Genomic DNA, 21,543 nt, shown 5'->3' with positions numbered 1-21,543 from the left:
ACAGGGCTAGACCTTGGATGTGGAAGAATTTCCCGTTTGTTTAAATATTTCCACTGCTAATATTTGCGGAGTGCGGTTGTACTCTGTCTTACTGTAGGATGACTTCTTGATGAATGGTGAGGACAGCCTCTTTGTAATGAGACGGTCATGTAGAGGGGTCGGTTGTCCACAATACCCCTGAGCTGATATTGTTTGACCCGTATTCAAAGTTCCAAATGCAAGAAAGAAGAAATGTGACGCGAAATGACCACATGCAAACTACATCTTTGGAAGATCTTCGATCAAATTTTTGTCTAAGATAGGTTGCGAGTTGAGAGCACTGCCTTCAATGGAAATGGCTGCAATGGAAGAAAAATTTAGGAAGAAAACGCAAAAGGACGGCTGTTTCCGGTTTAGTAAAACGCTCGTAGCAAATGCACGCCATCAGCGCATTCCGTGTTACAACGACACCATAGAGGAGATTATTGAGCACTCTTGAGGAGTAACCTTTCATTTCGGAGTTTATCCAGGATTGAGCGGATTTTCCCAAACAGTCATCAATTCATGACTTTAACAGGTGAAAGGATAAAGGATAAAGTGCACGGTGTTGATCAATCTCTATGGGAATGAGGCTACGCGTTCGACTTCAACGCAGACTTCGTTTGAGTTTTATGAACGCGCGTGCAGTTACAATGACTTGCGGGGGTTAGCCGATGTGCCAAGCGTTTTTATTCTCCCAGACGAGTCTGGTACCAGTTTATCGTAGCCGCCGCTGAACTTTAACAGATTGGTATTCAATTTTCGCGAACATTTCAGGAGGAAACAAAATGAGTGCAACGTCAGAAGGCAGATCTTCTTGAATACAACTTCTCATGATCCTCGAATACTACCAGGCATTCAGCTGTTAGAACTTGATTACTTGGTGGAATTAGAATCAATTGCCCAAATCGCTGATGCACTACAACACCGTTTACTTCTTTGAGAACTTGAATTCCCCTATTCTTAAAATATCTACACTTAACTTCTTGTGCCACTTTCGAGCATTTCTCTTAAAACCTTCAAGTCTTACTCTCTTAAAAGCACTAAATGAACTGGGCTGACAAAACTGAGCTCATAGCAGACATGAGTACATAGATGTATGCGCAGTCATCAGTTAATGTTACAAGAGATACAAGATATTCAGTTTAAAGATTTTTAGAAGGAGGCGGAAATTTAAGGCCAAGTAATTTCGCGTAGTGGAAGATCATCAAAATATGGAGTATGTAGCATTTCTGGTGGGGTACCCCAGCCGAGGATACACCAAAAATCACTCCTTCTCCTACTGCAACAATGTTGACAAGGACCCGAGAGAAATAAATAAGCAATACCGCAGTCAAGGGGAAAGTTACCAGGTCAGGACAACAAACATTCAACCAGTATTTCAACCACTTCGCAGCATACGTGAAACACTCGAAATTGTCGTTCGATATACCGTATGCTTGGTAAGATTTCCCATTTTTTAAATGTGCGATTGAACAAAAACTTTACTTGAGCTCTTACTTCTCTTCTACTTCAACAACTTCGACAATTTCTTTTTGCCTAAAAATCTTTTTTTTTTGTGATGCTTATTTTCAAAAAAAAATTATTTAAAGAATGCAGAAATTAGCACAGATTTCTAGAAAGTCCTGCAATAAGAACTGTCTTTTCTTCAGAAACTACATAATTAACCATATTGAACTCTTAAAAAAACATTACTTCCCCTCTCAAAAAGTCCTTTGCTTAGTAGCCGGAAACTGCGGTGCGTAAATTGACTATAATCGCAGCAATTCTCGTTTCATGAGTCTTGGCGAGTTCGAGAAGTTTTAGAGAGCAGATCCCATTCCAGACAAAGCACCAACTTTTCTTATCGACCTCTCTATCACTAAGCAGCAGCCTTACCCCCGCACCCAAAATTTGCGAGCCCATGACACTACGCTAGAAAAGTCCGGAGAAGGGTATTCATGGGAGGCAATTGATTTCGCATTCTGAACTTAATTGCTGGCCAAGCCTGCGTGCACAGAGAAGCGTGAAAGACATCCGCGACCAGCTGTGGATAAAAATACCTCTGCTGAAAAACAAATTGCTACACGCCGCAATTACTCGTAAATTTGAAGTACTGTATTGTCAACGTATCAAGCGCACGTATTGTTGCCAATGCTGATCTCTGAGTCGAAACTGCGTTCTAAAGAACTGGAAGGAATTCTTCAAAGTGGAACAATGACTGGAATATCAGCTGGAAGCTCAAAGTTATCAGCTGTCAACTCTTTTCCGAATCACTTGCCATCCCATGATTTTTCTTCTTTCTTTATGTGTAGTTTCACAGGATTTCGTGCTACTTCACCTTAAGAAGCAAAAGTCCAAGCTTTCCTCGAGCGAAACCTGAAATAAGGATCAGACGTGAATTAAAGTCACCTACAAATCAAGAGTAGAACAAACACGATGGAGAAAATTCAAAGACAAACATCGCAGAATTGACTCCCAGTTAGAAGCTGTCATCAATCTTCTTTTCCAATGCATTGTTTTCAAAGACTTAGAGCACAATGTTAACTAGCGCTGTCATTTTCCATGTACACAACTTGCTCAACAAATATGGAAAGGAAGGTTAAAGAAAAATAACAACGAAAGAAAAAGGATCTCTCTGAGATCTAAAATGTTTTTATTTACACGGCAGAAGGAAACGAGGAAATAAGAAATAAGAAGAACTTAAAGGAAACGAGGAAAAGCTAGTGAAACCAGGCTAAGAAGCACGTGTGCACCTGAACACACCACACACGGACAAAAACACCTCTAGTGCAAAAGATCTCAATAGCAACACGCTTTCCCCTCAGGTGCAATCTTGCTCAACACAGCAGAGGCTAAGACCACTGCTAGGATCAAGAGAGCGAAAAACTACAATAAGAAAGAAGGAAAAAAGTGGATTGGAACCGACTGCCGACTATACGGTGAACAGCACTTAAGCTCAAAAAATGCAGCGATTTTCTTTTTTTTCATCGTAATAGCTTTCAAACGGAAGAAGAGAACGGACTGGCAACATAGAGAACCTGGGATTCAGCAGTAGTCGCAGCCTGATGTGGGTGTGCTGGATGAATGTTTGCGTCGCTGGTAATGAAGTGAAATCAAGCCGCCTTGAAAGGGAATACGCTCAAACAACAGAACAACAAGATCCAGAGAGTCCGAAAAACAAACGAAAACAACAGCAGAAATGCTTTAGAAGCAAATCCCAACGAATGTTTCACAAACCCTGCAGTAGCAGCCGTGAAGAACCATTAACTCCAAAGCTGGCGTGTGTTCGAAGCCTGCAATCTGCAGGTTAAGTGAGACCGATTGATTGTTTGGCTAGTGGCCCAGCTGCCCAGGCTTTAATCGTCGTCCCAACTATTGCCTGTGGAATAGCCATGAGACCGAAATGTGGGGCAGGAAAACAGCCAGATGTGCGTGGATGTGTACATCTGGCAGTAAAGGTAAGAAATGGACTCTATGGCAACCGAGATGTGCGTATGTACGTTTCCAGGAAGTGCGATAAATATCTTACGAATGGCAGCTTCGTAAACAGAGATTGATCGGCTTTGGTGACTGGGTAGCGGGAGTGCTGATTCAGTGGATCGAAACTTGGGTTTCTTTGGAGAGAAGTCGTTACCTTAGAGATTACTGAAGTTTCACTCAATTCGGGACCAATTAGATGGAAGTTCATTAGTGTAACTAATAACAAGGCAGTTGACTCACTACAAGTCTTAGTGTATCGTGCATAATTCCTAGTGGAAAAGTGAGTACCCTTAAATAACTGGTGGATTTCCATCAACAGGATCTTCCACATCAAAAAACTAACGGTAGGTTGCTGATCTGCTGCATCCGCTGTGATTTAATTCCTTGCGGTTTTTTGATGAGAAAACAAAGTTATTTCTTCAGTCCAAAATTTTCCGAACTTCATCCTAAAAGCATCAGTTCTTCACATCATCGTTAACGTTTCGAGTAATAACCATATCGCTGAGTATTCGAATCATTAAGCCAAAGTAGTTTCATCATTTGTCTCCACATTACTTTCGTATACACAGATGCGACAGTTCGAACAGGTGCTCCGACTCCTTTCACTTTTGGAGGGTAGGCGAAGGGACCCCTTCACTTTTGAAAGGTTGGTGAAGAGATCCCTTTACTTCTGGACGGTTGGGGAAGAGATCCTCATTACTTGAGCTGCACTCCATTCACATGGGGAGGGTCTGGCTCCTCCCTATCGTACCTATTGTCGTATACTTCCAAAACTCGGCGAACAGAACGTTTCTTCCTATCCAACTGCAGTGACCTATCTTCAAATATTGGGAGCCCTTCACACACCTTGACAAAAATGAATAATAAGATAAACTGCTGTACTATGTCCCATTCATTTGCACCTTGACATCATAGGAATTATCCTTGACTTTTTGCATTTGCCCTATCTCTATTAGTCACTGTCACAACGCATATGTAGTTACCGTTCGCATTTCCTCCATTTTTTTCCTCCTTTATAAGCCACACTGATAGAGATTCGAGTTAAAATCAAAGACAAACAAAGAATTTTACTCTTCCAAATCCTTACTTGAATAATTGAAATAATTTTCGATTTCCGCGTAACCACAGTGTCTAGATCACGAAAAAGTTGAGTTCACGACACTTTTTGTTTGTTTTCTTAGCTCTAAAACAAATAAACACCACATATCTTGCATCAAAGTATGTATTTAACCTCTATGAAAACTTCATATCCTTATATAGTTGATTCTCCGCTATACTTTATTTATTTATTTTTTTTATTTATTTCAACATTTCTCATAGCACGAAACGGAGCTGCGCAACCACAAAATGTTGAATGGCCAGAACTACTGGACGTTTACGTCCTTAAAAGTGCAATTCCTTCATCCGCACATCAAGTTTTTGAAAGTGGTAAAATCTTCATACACTCGAAAATAGTTAACACCTAGAGGCAGCAGAAAATGAAATTTACTGTGTTGGGATCTCTTCAGAAGAAGATAGGTTTACGGTGTAGATTACGAGTAGGAGCGCGATCAGGTTCTACAATCTCTAACTATTCAAAAAGGAGTGGAAAACTGCCGTGAGAAAGCTGCTGGGGGAGGCGAAACATGTGCAAGAGTAGCGCCTTCTAATGTACTTCGTAGGAACTAAGGCAGCCTCCCACGCCGTTTTTCAGGATGATAAGGGAGTTGACTGTGGCATCACTCACTCAATCTACAATCGAAACCCTATAATCTCTCACAGAGATCCAAACATCATCAATTTCGTGATACGCTGCCTTTAAGCGCAAAGAGCTCGTTGAATCGAGCCGGCATGGCGTGTCTGGTAAATGCATAAAAAATGTAGAGCTGACGGATGTTTGGCGAGTTCTGGGAAAACATTCACTGGAGTTCCTGCAACGATAGCTTGCAATATAGCGATACCTGTTGAGAATATCGCCTTGTTTTCTTCCGAATTAACCTAGACTCTGAACAACAAGATGAAAAGACAAGTTTTTCATCCCGCTTGTGAAAGACAAGTAGAAAATTCCTACGTCAGTTGCTAGCGAGGCCAGCTAGTACGTCTCCAGAAGACGGAAGGGTAGAAGTGAAATAAGGAAACTTTATGTCTGCTTCGACACGTGGAGCTCCATGTTTCTGCTACGCGAGGAATGACCCACAATTTCTGCTTGAACGAAGGTATGCTCATTCATGCGTGGACGTTCTTCTGTGCATATAATTTAAATCCTGCGCGTTAGGCCAAAAGCCCGTAGGCTAGCTTGCCTTCAACAAATGAGTTCCAACATGCCCATTCCGGAAAGAAGCGGCAATTTCGTAGGGTCACTTTGAGCTCATTGTACTGAAGCCCAGCAAAGCGGCAGGGGGTGTCATGATACAGTAATAGGGAGCATCGGCGTCACAGGAAAAAAAAGAAAAAGGTGCGTAGTTTATAAAGCCAAGTTTCAAGGTCATTGTTAATACCTTTCGAAACCTCCCGCCTTATTAATCTGATTTTGGAAGATACCGCGCTGGAAGAACAAAAAAGAATGTGATAGACTCATCCAAGATCAAGGCAGTACGAGAAAAACCAAGAGTTTCAAGGTCGTCTGGAGAGATACAGATCCTAGAACTCGAACTGATAGTCTTGATGCGACTAAGCTCTATCGCTGACGAGTATGAATCTGCTTTTGTTGAAGCTCCAGAGGGAGAAAACAAACGACAAGAACAAAATTGAACTTTGCTACACAAATGAACAGCCTTTGCTTCGAAAAAGGGATTTCAGACGTCATCCACTATTTCTACTTTAATCTCCTCAGCAACGTCCACTTACCTTCCCAACACTAATCTTAAAGGCATCACCCAACGAATCTAAGGTGGTACGGATTTCACATGGAGTATTCGTATACGGGATCGTAGATTAATGAGAGGTGGGTGACTCCGTCGACTTCTTCCTAATTGCCGCAAAAACGGCAGGGAAGATGCGGCGCCCGCGCAAGGCTGGCGCGCTCCAATCAAACTCGTTGTAGAAAATAGCACGCCAGGACGCTCGAAGCCGTATCTTCCGGACCGCTTTTTACGGCAATTAGGAACAAATGGATGGAATCACCCTCTTCTCCAAAATCTACGACTCCGTGTAGGTATAACCCACCTGAAAACCGCACCAAACCTGATTCTTGGGGCGATGCCTTTAACCTATCCTCACCATTTGAAGGAAAACGACATGTTAAAGCAAGGATGGCCACTTCCAAAATTGGCACCAACATGGCGGAAAAGAGTCGAACAAACCCTTGCACACACCTTGTCCGTTTCGAAGTAAATCTTTTTTTTTAAATAATTTCTAAGATATTTACCTTATCAACACCTGCGACCAATTTCCATGTTACCTGTCGGGATACAACATTTCCAACCAATGGAAGCAAGCAAGACTGTGTTATTGTTTTAAAAAAAAGAATCAAGATGTAGTTAACATCTATCGTCCAGTCTGCCTACAGCCTCTCATCTGTAACCTCTTTAGAAAAGTGAACTTTAACACGATTGAAAACATTAGATGAAAGGAAGTCATGCAAGCAACCAAGGTTTCAGAAAGAATTCAGTATGTTTGACCGCACATTCCAAACTTACTGAAGAATCCCGAGAATACAAGACCCCATTCATATCTCATTTGCATCGTTGGGTTTTGATTGAGATAAAACGGTCCTCGCAGTAAAGGATATGCAAGATGCTACTACCCAAACAGTACCTCATAAAACTACTCCGGGAAGTGTACAGTAACTTTACGACAAGGATTTCACTATTCTATAAGAACATCTCCCTCATTAGAGGGTAACAGCCGGGGTTAGTCGTAAAGATAGGTAGCTCGTTCACTGAAATATTCAGTGAACGCGATGCGAGGTTTGCAATGCGACGACATGGGAGTGAGAGTTCATGAACGGCATTTACACCACACGGACATCTCCATTTCGCTGATGATATCGCTTTGATAACATCAAGCATCAATCGGACGGAACGAGTGCTGGTCGAATTTGATGAAACGTGAAAGAAACAGAAAGAAGTATCAATGATCGAATGGATCAAATTGAAGATACCTTTTCTTTTCCTTTAGATGCGCAGAAACAAGATTGTTAAAACCACTTTATTTTGGCATCACCACACAAGTTACCATTCAACAAAAGAGTAGAGCAAGAGACAGATCCGAGTACTACAAAATCGCTAACATAATTCTAATAGACGCCTGGTCGTGATGCTAGCGGACTGCCGCGCAGCGAAATTGTATCGCTAGTAAAACGTAGATGACTTCCGGCATCTAACTTTTGTCAGTCCCAGAGATCAAAACTTGCAAAGGTCATGGTGCGAGACCAGCTTGTTGGTCACGAGATGTACTCTTCCTTTCTGTCAATTTTGGAGTTTTGGCAAACGTTTCTAACCTTCTACTCACAGAGCAGACAGAACAAAATGGTCGTTCTCCACATACTTGACAAGTTATAAAATAGAATGTCTCCGACGTTACGCAGTCTCTGTTCTTACCGACTAAACATATTGAGCAACTAGGTGTTAAGCATGTGCGATCGTAGAATCGGTTTCGAACCAACCGTTTTTGTATATTTAGTGAGTGGTATCTCTGCAACTCACAAATGATCGACGTGACATCACTTTCGCACACATTCTCGAATTTCCCTATTTATATCTATATCGTCTGAGATGGCAGAAACTGATCCTATCAAACTCAGCACTTTCGATCATTCGGCGCTGCTCTAAGCGACCTAGTCGACGCTATCCTTTTGCAGCATGTATTAAAAGCATCACCCCACGAATCTGAGGATTTCATGTGGAGTATTCGTATACGGGACCGTAGATTTAGGAGAGAGGGTGAATCCGTCCGTTTGTTGCTAATTGCCGTAAAAAACGGCCCAAAAGATACTGCTTCGAGCGTTCCGGCGCGCTATTTTCTACAACGAGTCCGATTGGAGCGCGCCAGCCGTGTGCACACGCCGTATCTTCCAGGCCGTTTTTTATGCCAATTAGCAAGAAATGAACGGAATCACCCACCTCTCCTTAATCTACGATCCCGTATACGAATAATCCACCTGAAATCCGTACCATCTCAGATTCGTGGGGTGATGCCTTTAAGTGGATGGACGAGACTTATGGATTCCAATGTTCAATTTAAACAGACCAAGATGATAGTTCAGTGGAATATTTATTATACAATGCAGACAGAGAAAGGTCCAATGTGAACGAATAAATGGATGGGCGATGCGTTTTCTGCCACACTCTTGGAAGATAGAAGTTGTTATGCCACGAAATAACCATAACGGTGAAGGGTGTTTTATACCACGTCTTTTTACGATCATCAGGGCCGATAATAGTATGTTTCTATGAGAAAGCAATATCTTGGGCGAGATTGGCACGCTTTTTGCGTAAGATGGAACGCTTACGGCGGTTTTAAACATGCTCACCACTACTGCGCTTTCCCGTGCATTCTTACTACTAGGCTTTCCCGAACACGTGGTTTTTCACTTCTCTTTGGGAAAGAGTACACGAGTATTCAGAAATATAAATAAAATAAATAAGTAAATAAATAATAAATAAATAAAAGAAAAGAATATACAGAAAAGGCAGCCAATTCACTTTCGGTCCTTCACGAGTTTACATGTAGTGACTGTTGATTGGGTCGGTCGGAAGGCGTATATTTCGGCTTGGGTAGAACACAACGCAACAACAGTACAGGAAGGAGTTCCTATCCATTATTGGCTGCTCCACTTCTGGCACGAACCAAATTCCCAGCGCAGGCGCAAACCGTTGCCCCATCGTCAATCCTCTAAGATGCCCGTCATAACTTGCTGTCAAGGAAAGAGCAATCCAGACATTCGCCCAAGAGCATGATGCTACCTGTTCGGTAGTGAATCCATAAAGGCTGAAAGGTTTAATATTTGCTAGAAAGCTCAAGTACGACCCGCGTAGCAGCACTGATGGAGACATTAGTGTACAGAGCTGACATCGAATGACTCCATATATGACACATTGGCTTTTGGAATTCGTCTTCCGGAGATGCTCAAGAAACATGCTGGTGTTAGAAAGATGCGCTATGAAGTAATTGAGCAATGGGCCAATAATGACTTTTCGCAGCCGTGATATCCTGTCAGTGGGGATTCTGACGCTATTTATTGTGGGTCCGACATTGAAATACAAGTTAGAAACAAAGTTATTGGGAGAGTTTGTGAATTTTCATAAGGAAGTGAAGAACCGTACAATTAGAAAGTCACAATTCCATAAATGAAGATGAGCAAGAGAACAGATGACACAGATATGTATAGTAGGGTCAAAACAACATGAAACATGCTGCAATTGCGTACGCGGCTTCTCTCAAGGTGGTGCGGTGGAGAGTAGCGGTTAGGAGCGCACTGGAACCCTTGCTGGCACCACCCATCGCTGCAGCTTGAGATGGTCTCACCTCGGTCCCAACTAATGCCTCCACAACGCCGTTTCGAGTGCGTACGCAAATGGGCCATGTCTCGTGCCGTTTGGACCCGACTATAGGATGTTCATTTTCATTTCCAAGGTGACATCCATAGTAGCTGATCACTGGGAACATTAGCTATCTCCTTCTGACGTAAGTGGACAGCGTTATTATGTTCTTAGCTGTTGTAGATTCCATTGTATTTTTCAAAACAGTTTTCAGTTTTTTCGTTCTTTTTTTGAGCCATTCTGCATGATTAGGATCAAGCTGTCTGAGCAAAAAAGGAACTTCATTTATTCCATTGTTTGAGCGGCGTTAGGATGCCATGACTGTGAAGAACGCTAGTCATGCATAATGGCACGAAAAAAAACGGAGAAATCCATTTCCAAGAAATAAAAGTTATGCAAAGAGGAACCCTCCCAGAAAAGCAAACGGTGAAACCAGAGGAGAAAGATTATTCTAGGACTAAGAGGTGAAGACACGAACATGAAGAATACACGAGAAAACTCTAAGAAATTATATGAGGAAGACCGAGAAAGGAGAACGGACTTTTCGATGCCATGCCGCTACCGACCAATCGTCCGGAGAAGCGGTTCAGTGTCCCCGTATACCGAGGATGTAATGCATCGCGCCGATACAGCACATTCGACTCTGACTATGTGCTAGTATCGCAGTCAGAGACGAATATGAATTTCATTAGAAAAAAGGTTTTAGTTTAGCATTCACATGAGGAACTTCTTGAACTAAGCTATAACTTCTCAGAAGAAAGGAATTTATTAAAATTAATTCGCTTCCTTGTTTCACTTCTGTCACTTCTCAACTTTACATTTAAAAGCAGGAAATAGCTGCAAAGTTAATGACGGCATTCTCCCAAATTCCGCAAGAAAATCTCTTGCACAGGAAAAGTAGGAGAAATCGATGGTAAATGCAAACTGAGAGAAGTTCTTCATCAAAATCTTCCCAACGCAACTTGCACATTTAACGAACAAAAATTCTCTACCAACTTCCCCTATAATAGTAGAGTCGATACATATCAATATCTTGACTTTTATTCTCTTTCAAATGACATGATTTCAAAAAAAAGTGAAGTAAATCCGCTGAGCGACATACTTTCGAAAGTAGGTAGGTACTTTAGGAAGTAGGAAGATGCTAAATGTGATCAAGACGTGCAAAAGAATAAATTAAAGGCTTGGTCGCAGCTGGAATCACCCTTAGACAAAATTTATTAATTATATGAGAAACGTTGAGCAGCGCATAAACAACGTCAAGATCCGATTTGCGACAAAATAGTTTCTAGTGAAAATATAATCTGATATAATTGTTTTCTTTAGTAGAGCCGTACAGTTAGTAGTTTATAATCTGATAAAACGGTTAGCCTTACTCCACTTTTCATCTTTCCACAGGTTTTCTGTCTCGCTAGACCCTGCACCTGTACTCAATGATTCTCCTACTTGGTGGCTTTTATTTTCATTATTGGGCTTAGAATGGAATAACCTACTTCCGTAATAAACATCTGAAAAAACAGTGAACATTAAAAAGAATCACTTCAGAATAACAAGGTCGAATGCCAAAAAAAAGAAGCATGGCACTAGGAGTGATAACAACTAACAAAAATATAATACATGGAAAACTACCGGCGTGGAATTATGAAGAAAAACTAAACTAGACCTACAACAACAATCACAAACATTTCAGAATACCCGTCATTCCACATTTTGGATCCGTACTCAATTAAAGAAAATCGCTTCGAAGTGTGTCTTGATAATACCGAGCGTTCGCGTTTGAATGTCGGCCAGTGACTGCTGATTGGAAGATGGCGGAAGCAGAAGGCAGAGAAGGCGCGAATTTACCTATAATATTCCGTAATACCATGACAGCAAAACCAGGTGCAGATATCTAATGCAGGAAATATGAATTTAAAAGTTTCGACCTTGATCATCTTTTGTTCCGATAAAGCTCGAAGTTTGCCCAGCTGTTTCTCCATTTCCGAGCGATGCGAAGAGCGACAATTTTTGTTTCAAGAACTTTTAAATAAGTCTGGGTAACGGGTCTGCGATTTTGTTGTAGTGCGTTTAATATTGCAAGGAAGTCAGTCGCCCATGGCACTGTCTCTTGGTACGCATCACGTATCCTTTCCACCTTATTTTACTTTTTTGCCGAAAGTATTCTCTCTAAATTTCTATCACTGATGTACAACGGATCTTCAAATCCCCTTTCTCTTTTATGTAAAGCAAGATAGTTCTAGCATCATTTTTTCGATTAAGCGTTCAACGATGCTGACTGCATCTTCTTCCTACTTGCGATGTGCCTGGGTCCTTAAAGCAAATATCAAAGGCAGAAGCACGGCGCTGCTAAGGTGCTCTCGTCTCCTCCTGCCAAGCTCGGGGGTCAGGTCGTTCATCATGTTCAATTCCCGACCCAGATAAACGTAGCTGGTGCATTCGGATATGTTCGTGAATGGGGCATCTGAGACCCATACGTCCCATGAACACCGTCTTTTGCAGTTTCAGCTGAAGACCGATGCAGCCACATGTTTCGTCGAATTCGGTCAGCATTCGTTCCGCTTGGTTGATGCTAGATGTTATTAGTACGATGTCATCAGCAAAGCGCAAATGGTGTAGCTGCCCACCATCAACCATCACTCCCATGTCGTGCCATTCCAACTTTCGCATTGCGTTCTCGAGGGTGGCTGTGATTTTTGGGTGAGAATGTATCACCCTGTCGGATCCCCCTCTTCACGTCAATGATGATATTCTTGTAGAATGGCGAAATTCCGGCCGTGAAGTTACTGTACAACTCTAGAAGTACCTTTATGTACCGAGTGGGGACGCCTTGTTTGTCCAAGGCTTCCACGACCGCTTCCTTCTCAACTGAGTCGAAGGCCTTCTTTAAGTCGATGAAGGTGAGACAGAGCGGCATCTTGTACTCTCGTGATACCTCGATGAGTTTCGAAGCAGTGTGAATGTGGTCAATCGTGCTGAATCCTTTTCGAAACCCTGCTTGCTCGCATGGCTGTCCTTCATCCAATACTTTCTCAATCCTATTAAGGATCACTCTTGTAAATAGCTTGTAGATGACGGGCAGTAAGCAGATTGGGCGATAGCTGCCGATGTCATGTGGATCTCCCTTTTTATACAGCAACACGGTCTTGCTGGTCTTCCACTGTTTAGGAACCTTGCATTCCGACAGGTAACGTGTAAAGAGCCTCGCCAGGGTGTTGATGAGTACTGGCGGAAGGTTCTTCAGTTGTTCTGGTCTTATTCTGTCGGGACCGGGTGCCGTACGATTTCTTACCGACATGATAGCATGTCGTATTTCGGACGGGAGAACCTCTGGAATGACATGCCCGTCTTCCCTCAGATGGTGGGGAGGCAAGTGGACTTGGCTGTCGAAGAGATCGGAGTAGAAGTCGTAGATGATTTTCTCCATCCCCCTTCTCGATGCAATGGTTGTTCGCTCCGGGTTCCGGATAGCAGTCATCCTTGTCTTGCTACTGGCGAAGTCTCGACGGGCATAGCGAATGCTTTTCCCCGCCTCTGCAGCTTCAGTCATTTCTGTCAGCTCGTTTCTTCCTGCACAGGTACGATGTCAGCGAACACCAGGTGTGTTTATCCGGGTTGATAAATGAACATGATGATTCATCATGTTCATTTACAAAAAGGAAAAGGACAAAAAAAAAAAAAAAAAAAAAAAAAAATTTTTTTTTTTTTAAAAAAAAAAAAACCCGTTCAGATTTGGTAAGGGGACAAGGCGAAGTGGACACTTCGCTAGTCGAATTTTTGCATAAGAGAGAAAATAGTGAAAAGCCTCGATCACAAGATAACGAAAGATGATTTGTTTTGCATTTTATTAAACTTTATTCAATATCATACATTTTTGCTGCGCAAGCAGAAATCGGCACTTTGGCAAGTTATAGCATTCCAAAAAAAACGGGACGGCGTTTTAAAGAAATCACCCATATGTTCGGACTAACGTAACCCCAATATGCAGAATTTCTCCTCTCCGAAACGTCTGGTTCTCTCAAATTTTAAATGGGGAAATCCACAAAAAAATCGAATGTGAAAAAAACAGCGATATGACTGTTCTCTAGGGCAACCCTTCTTCTCTGAAAAACCACCCAAAGTTTTTTTTTCTTATGGTCCTCTTATCACGAAGTTACTCGCGATTTCCCAGACGTAACAATGTTCACAGAATCTGAGCTTTTTTGGCCATTAAATTCTATCATATCCACTTCAAAGCTGCTGAAAACTATGTAACATTCAAATTTTCATCTTTTAGAAGTAGTTTTAAGTTCCCGTCTCTTTTGAAAAAACTTACCTCAGCGGGTTGTCGAACCTGCGTGGTCCCATTATTACATTGTCAACACGCTAAACCCTTTCAAAACAAAATGTTAATGCTCCCATATTACCGTCCTACGTTAAACAACATAATATTTTTCTGAAAGTTAATATTTTGTAACCTATGTATGAATTATTTTATGTTAGTAATATTTTGCAATGTATGCAATTATTTAATGCTAAGTAATATTTTATCCTGTTTAGAATGCCATCCTCCATTCAATACTGCCTACCGCACATGCCCTTACGACCCCTTTCCTTTAGACCTCCGGATGGGAATGCTCCATTACGGAATGACCCTGCTTATCGCAAACACCAAGCAAAAACAATGAAACAGAAAATCATAACAGCATCGCAAAGTACCCGTTCAAGCAACGAAGTATAAAGGATGAAAGACGTTGACCAATGCCTATGGGGATACGATTACGCGTTCGACTTCAATTCAGAATCGCTTGATGGCTATAAAAGCAATAATTTGCGAGGACCAGCCGACTCATTACCTCAGTGTTTTTATCCTCCCAGACAAATCTGGTAACAATCTATCGAGTCCGAAGAGATGAGAAGTCTTAAAGGTTACGGTCCGAACCTCTTACCAACTGCGCTACATTCGTCTTCAATTCAAGAACACATATTTGCCTTCTGTTACTGTCCGCTATTGAATTATGGCGGGTAGCTAAGCGCAAAATGAAAGGTGAAAGTGAGAAAAGACATACAACTATAGGAATAGGAATGATGTTGAAAAAATATAAGGGAATCGTATCTACCTTCTTGAGTACAATCCACCATTCAGATTCAGACTTCGCAAAACATTCCCCAAATTCATCTGCTTCTGACAGAAAGCCTGTGAGCGAACTGCATACCAGCCTTAATATGAAGATGCTAGGGGAAGCGTGGGAAAAAACTGTCAGAATGATTTTGATATCAGGATTTTTCCAATTTTTTGCCAAGTGATCCAAGTATGAGAGTATAAGAGACGTACAACAAAAATTAAAAATCTTGTACTGCAGGCGTGGTAGCGGATGCTCGTAAAATGGTAGTGACACATCAATAATTAATTCAGAAAAGTTGACTTCAGCCTGGCACTTCATTTTCGGATAACTCTAGACCTTTTGAATAACAGAGCTGTTAATGAAATACGGCTGACTTGTTAACTTCAGGAGGTGGTAGTGGTGCCTTCGGTGCATCAGTGGAATCAGTGAATGATGAGGTGAGGCTCAAAGAAGCAGGGTTGTAGTAAATATAATGGAAATCCGGTGTCGACAATATGTCCGCATTTTGAGAGCCCACGCTAAAATTGAAAAATACAATACTCGAACACAATATCTCAGCGGAAGGGCAACAGATCAATGTATGAAGACAGATTACTTACTTGACTTAATGGGCGGGCGGGTGTTATGGTCTAACACGGCTATACGCATCTTCGCCGGGGTATGTCGTCCTTGAACATATCCGAGCCTACCCTATTCGGTCTTCAGCTAGAGTTCGCATAGAATGTACTCATCTGTCGTTATCCACAAGCGGCGGAATTTTACGTCTCGACAGAACTGTCTGCCAACGCCAAGTGCCCTCAAATCTTCCTTCTCAATCTCCGTCCAAAACTTTCTTTTACAACCAGTGGGCTTTTTCCAATTAGGATCTGGAAACATCCTCAGGACAACTTAAACAAGACGATCAGATGGTCTCCCCATAACGTAACCAAAGCATCAAAGGGTCGTCACGGCCCCTTGTCTCACTCCAGTTTCCACTTCAAACGGTGCAGTACATCCAACTGCTGTTCGAACCGCAGCAGCTACTCTTCTATTCACGTCGTTTATAAGGCGTACCAATCTTCCTGGAACTCCATCAGTGCGATGCGCATTGAGAAGACGGTCTCGGTGAGCAGAGTCGAAAGCGGCTTCGAAAAAGCTAACTGTAGAAGCTTCGTATACCGCTGGCACACTTCAACCACTCTCCTCACAATGAACACCTGATCAACTGTCGATCGACCAGTGCGAGAGCCGGCTTGCCCGTCACGGGTGGTTTCATCACGATGTCGGATTAGTCGATGATCCGCTCCAAAACCCTGTACATTACACGCAGCAATGACATTCGTAGGCAATTCCTTGGTTCCATGACGGATAGCTTCTTGTGGAGAGGAATCATAATAGCGTGTCTCCACGAGTCAATCCACATTCTTTTCGTCAATCCACATTCAACGAATGATCTTCGTCATCTCACGAATCACAAAAGGAAAGCAATTTCAACATTTCTCCGCTAATTCCACCGTCTCCGCCAAATTTTCCACTTTTCATCTTTTGGATGCAGACCAAAATCTTCGACTCCGTCGATGGTTCCGCGCTGACCTTTCGTACTTATACATACTCGAGATCAGAGATTGATAGCGCTTGTCGGTTCAGCAATTGAGATATTCCCTCCAGATGAGCAAGGTTGTCTCCCCGACAGCGACTCCGTTGGCAGTGTTTAGTACTGGCGAACCCCTCTTCGTCTTGCCGCCCCGACTTCTTTTCTGGAACGCTAACTTCAAGCTGAGAAGAACTGAGCCGTTGTCGGAATCCAATGCAACACAGCTCCAGATTTTCGGATGTCCGACTAGGGGACGCACATCACGAATGTATTGAAGACAGCGTACCGAGAAATTAAGAGTGTTGGAATTTCTCTGCTAATAGATAGGATTAGGAATGAGGATCCGCGATCATGCTGTATTCTCCCTAATTATCCAGGAAAACCGCATGTGAAACAGCCTCGTCGCAATACTCACACTTATGATCTACACCCTTAACGCTGTGTTTTCTTGGAAGTTCCCAACATTGTCAACTTTGCGGCATGCTCGGTGAAAGCAAGCGCTATTAGCACTATCTTAGCACGCGAATCAGACGTTCTGGCGCGAAAAACATTGGAAGCGTTTTATATCACGACCAAAAGTCCAATCATGAATCGTAAAGAAGAATGCATCGCTGTGACCAACGAACTGGCGCCATATCAAAACCTTTGCGGGTTTTGACCTACGTGAGAGTGAGAGGGTGAGTGAGTGAGAGGGGGGGGGGGCATCGTTACTAGTCACTGCTAGCGGCGCAACTCTAACAACTGGTGGTCCGCTAACATCATGATTTTGTGGCTATCAAGGTGAGCGCTATGGTGGTCTGCTTTTCTGACATTGCGTTTAAATAATCTAGTTGCTAAATCATATCTTGTGGGATGACAAGCCGTTTGAGAGAGTAGCTTACATGTGTCTTTGATTTTTCCAGGCCCTGAAGAAGGCGACGACGTCGAAATGTTAGTTAGAATAAAAATCAATAACAATCTTGGTTCTGCTCAAAAAGTAGTACGCAAGCAAGCGCTATTATTTTTCCAGGTTCATTGGGGCTGTTTTAATATCTCTTACAGATAGATTTTTATCTCTTTTTTTACAATATTCCATGAATAGGATTACAAGGTCCTAGCAACTCTTTTTCCATTACTTTAGGGGTTGGTTGTGCCCCTAGTGCTCCTCTAAGATCTTACTTTGTGCAGTTCTAATTTTCATATATTCCAAAAAGGTGTTGTCGCCCAGCACACTGTCAAAGCTCAATCCAAATAGATAAAATACCTAGAGTGAGCACCAAATCCAACAATTTTTCGGCATTCCAACAATTTTGTCTAAAAGCAAAACAACCAAACATTGTCGATCTGAGAATACTCGGGTCATTCGGTGTCGATAGCCAGTTCACGCGAAACGTCAAGTATTCCAGGATACGGAGCAACGGCGAATAGATGGATGCTGTGCGAGCTCTTGCCATAGATCGAGAGGGTTTGGCAGGGTTGTATCCAAAAATGACATGCCTCGACAAAAATTCGTACAACCGCGCTAGGCAGTAATACCAACCCGCCAATTAAGTCAAGTAAGTAGAACTGAGGGAATTCAGCGTGAGCACGCTTACACTCATTAACTACACTTCTGCCTATTCGTAGAGAGATCTCAACCCCATTAATTTCGTGATACGCTGCTTTTACTCAAAAAGAGGAGTGAAGAAAATTGAAGTAGAGTAGCAAAAGAACGGATGTAATAGAACTGGTATGCTGGATATGTACCTGAATAGATAGGAAAAAAACTGATACCAAACATTCACCATTCGCCTATTTGAGACGCCACTTTACTGAGTTCGCTTCCCAGATATCCGTCAATATTCCGCATTAATCTCCTGGTGACCTCATGTGTAGTGAACATACAAACAGTGGCGTTCAAGCTACGGTACACCATCTGAACCATCGAACATTCAGTTTGCTTCTTGAGAGTGGCAGTAATGGAAACAGATGAAAACACTACACATACCATTTGATATCTAACAAGTTCTTCTATATCCTCTGCTTCACTGTAGTTGTAAATATGAACGGTTGGAAGAGCATCGTCCCCAACCAAGGGAGCATCTACTGTGATATCTGAGGGACCGCGCAAAAAGCGACCATGTGTAGACCTAAACACCTTATTTATTTCGTTTTTTTTTTTCAGACACGAAGCCGAGATATTGGAGGTACTCCAAGAAATTACCGAGACTGGTAATCCAGTTCGTCTCCAATGGTCATTGGCAAAAGACTTTGAGTGATGTATCGGAAAAGAGAAGGGAGATCACGTCGGGAAATAGAATAATACAACACCTTATCCTGAAAACGATCTTCAATGATGGTACCGAAAGACTTCGTGGATTTTTCTTTAGTGTTCGCTCATAGTCGTACTTGATACAATATGAGAACTTTCTCTATGATCGGAAATTCTTCTTCGAGCTCGGATGAGAGAGAAACAACATTCAAATACTCTGGGCCATTCAGCGGGAGAAAAGCAGCTCCATTTAGATAATCTAAGAGAGGCATCTGCAATGAAACCAACAGTTCAATTCCTCATGAATAAAGATAAAATGACCTACTCTATGTAATTTTAGTAATGGTAAATAACGTCCAAAAAAGTACTCAAGACGCTCCTTGAATTTCTGCTGATTTCTCTTCCTGAAAATGAAACATTTTGCGCCACGCTCGGAATTAAAACTGCAAGTCCAAAGCTGCAACGAAACTGTGCAAACAAACTGAATCGCTTTTTAATATAGTACGAACCTGAAAGAACTAAACTCGCCGAAAAAAAGACGAAACATCTTGTAAGAACCAGCAAGAACATTCTGAATAGCTGGCAAAAACAAAGAGTACTCGGCTGCAGCATTCTGAATCCTGAAAGGTCGTTTAGCTTAGTTCACCTCTAATCTTCTCACTGAAAAGCCTTCCGCATCATTCGTGCACTCCATCTTTGATTTTCAGCTCAGGAAAAAGTCAGAGGTAAAAACTTGAAAGAAGAACTTGGATAACCGCATGAAAATGAACACATCACCCATCCATGAAAATGATCCGTGGCTCAGCGTAATTGCGCAAGCAGTTTTTCTCGAAATAGTATAGGAAGGCAAGCGGCTCCGACCCAAGTGGTTACTCCTACCCATCTCTGCTCTCCGACGGTTCCAATTGAGTGTCCTGCCTCAGCAACCGTTAGATAAGTCACCCCACTTCCGGCGCACGCATTAATGCAACTAAATCAGAATCCAGGCCCCTTCTAACCGACTATTGAAGTTACCTCTCCCAAGGTTCGCGCGTTATGTAGGCCCGGCTAGGCTAATGGTTCGAAACTGCCTTAGTGCCAACCAAGCGTTTCACCCATCCATAAAAAAGGGTTACCAGACTTGTCTGGGACGATAGGAAAACTGAACTGATATACCTGCTGGTCCACGCAAGTCATTTTATAGGACAACACAAGTCCAGAAAATCCCTGCGATTGCTAATCGTACCCAAACGTGTAGGCGCATCCCAATCGAATTGATACCCCAGAGACTTCATACTTATATATGCATACATTGTGAAATTAAGCATGATGAGGATCTTCCATAGTTGTAACACAAGAAACCCTTTTTTCGTCAGTTCAGTAGTTTATCCTGATTCCATGGTAATCCTTCAAAGGGTGTATTCAGTTCAGTTTATAGAAACTATTTCTGACTCACTTCTTCTGTAACTATGCACTGATAGCACTCTTCTAGGACGGATTTTGGAATTATACTACGACGTCGATTGCAGCACACAATTAACTTATCCAACTGCAGGTAAAAAGGGGCAGAAACTCAATGTATAAAAACTTTTAGAAGCATTCCAGGAAAGACAGAAACAATAATACTGGGAAAGGACTTCGTAGGCCTAAGTAATTCTATGCATACATTATTATACAAAAAGAATGAGAATAAATGAAAAGCAAAGGTGAGACTGGTCAAGGGAGTTTATCGAATACTGTATCAGTGGTCCACTGATATATCGAATACTGTATCAGTGAATAAATTTGCTAATTGTTAGGTCAATGCAGTACAACAAGTTTTCGCCGAAAGTACATGGCTTGCAGATGCCCGTCACCTAAGTACGATGAAGTGTAAAGAAGCGAAATTCTGAAAACAAGGAAACACCAACCTAACATCGTTGACTTTTCTAAGAAAATTAGACTTGTCTGGACATAACAGAGAAAATTAACCAGTGAACTATGCTCTGAATTTGAAGACTATTTAAAGATTTGATAGAAAGCAAACAGGAAGAGCGAAAAAACGAGATCTGTCAAATGAACCCTTGGTCTGCTGAGCATCAACACCTCACTTTTAGGTCTTTGAGACAGAAAAACTAAAGAAGGAACCCACTTCGATAATGCGAGACCAATCAAAAATTCACAGCCTTCCACTTGTATATAGACATGGTCCGATTTCTGAGTGGACACAGTTCGGAAAGGAAACTCCGGCTTCTCCGTCTGTTCACGTGCGCTGACAAAATTGTCGGTAAAGTTTACTACTGCTTCTGCGAAGCCAGTTATTTCTGTCTAAATAGGAGAAGCTCAGTTAATTCAACGACGTAAAAGAAAAAACTAGAAAAACTCGCTTGTCGGTCGAGTGTGTCCTCTTTGGGATAGAAGTACATTATACGATGATGCTCTTCACCTTCTTTCCTACCCGATGACGGATGCGCAACAAAGAAAAACTCGAGGATGTCTTGAAATGAGAAGTAAGTTAATGAAACTAGTCCTCTGATTGTGTTCGCCTGAAGAGCACATACCCGGCAAGCGAACCCACATTTCAGCCTGAGTAACATTACACGTATTCGTTGCGAAGAAGTACAGTGGATTTCCAAATGTGCCAGTAAACATGATAAAAGCCGAATTCCGAGGAAGTTGTTGTAAGAAAATTCAAAGTTCTGGTCGCAATTTCGCGTTTGGTCACTAAGTCATTTTGCCCGT

The 21,543-nt window shown here is 42.1% G+C and overlaps 2 protein-coding genes across 3 annotated transcripts; both read right to left on the bottom strand.

The window, feature by feature from the left end:
* Positions 1 to 11,660: 11,660 nt before the first annotated feature.
* Positions 11,661 to 21,453, bottom strand: RB195_014824 (uncharacterized protein; the record flags this gene model as incomplete). Of its 2 annotated transcripts, XM_064205246.1 has the most annotated exons (13): positions 14,081 to 14,174; positions 14,251 to 14,300; positions 15,035 to 15,134; positions 15,415 to 15,558; positions 18,377 to 18,507; positions 18,580 to 18,721; positions 18,796 to 18,908; positions 18,981 to 19,115; positions 19,169 to 19,247; positions 19,353 to 19,463; positions 20,954 to 21,129; positions 21,189 to 21,298; positions 21,363 to 21,453. In XM_064205246.1, the coding sequence occupies 13 exons, from the start codon at positions 21,451 to 21,453 to the stop codon at positions 14,081 to 14,083; spliced, it is 1,476 nt and encodes a 491-aa protein (XP_064061128.1). The 2 variants fall into 2 exon arrangements, with proteins under 2 accessions (XP_064061127.1, XP_064061128.1); XM_064205247.1 differs by lacking the exons at positions 14,081 to 14,174; positions 14,251 to 14,300 and adding an exon at positions 11,661 to 11,783.
* Positions 12,565 to 13,485, bottom strand: RB195_014825 (uncharacterized protein; the record flags this gene model as incomplete). The annotated part of the gene is made up of 1 exon (XM_064205248.1): positions 12,565 to 13,485. The coding sequence occupies one exon, from the start codon at positions 13,483 to 13,485 to the stop codon at positions 12,565 to 12,567; it is 921 nt and encodes a 306-aa protein (XP_064061129.1).
* Positions 21,454 to 21,543: the final 90 nt, after the last annotated feature.

This window comes from Necator americanus, chromosome V (assembly GCF_031761385.1).
Source record: "Necator americanus strain Aroian chromosome V, whole genome shotgun sequence".
Taxonomy (NCBI): Eukaryota; Metazoa; Nematoda; class Chromadorea; order Rhabditida; family Ancylostomatidae; genus Necator; species Necator americanus.
This window is presented reverse-complemented; position numbering and strand designations above follow the sequence as displayed.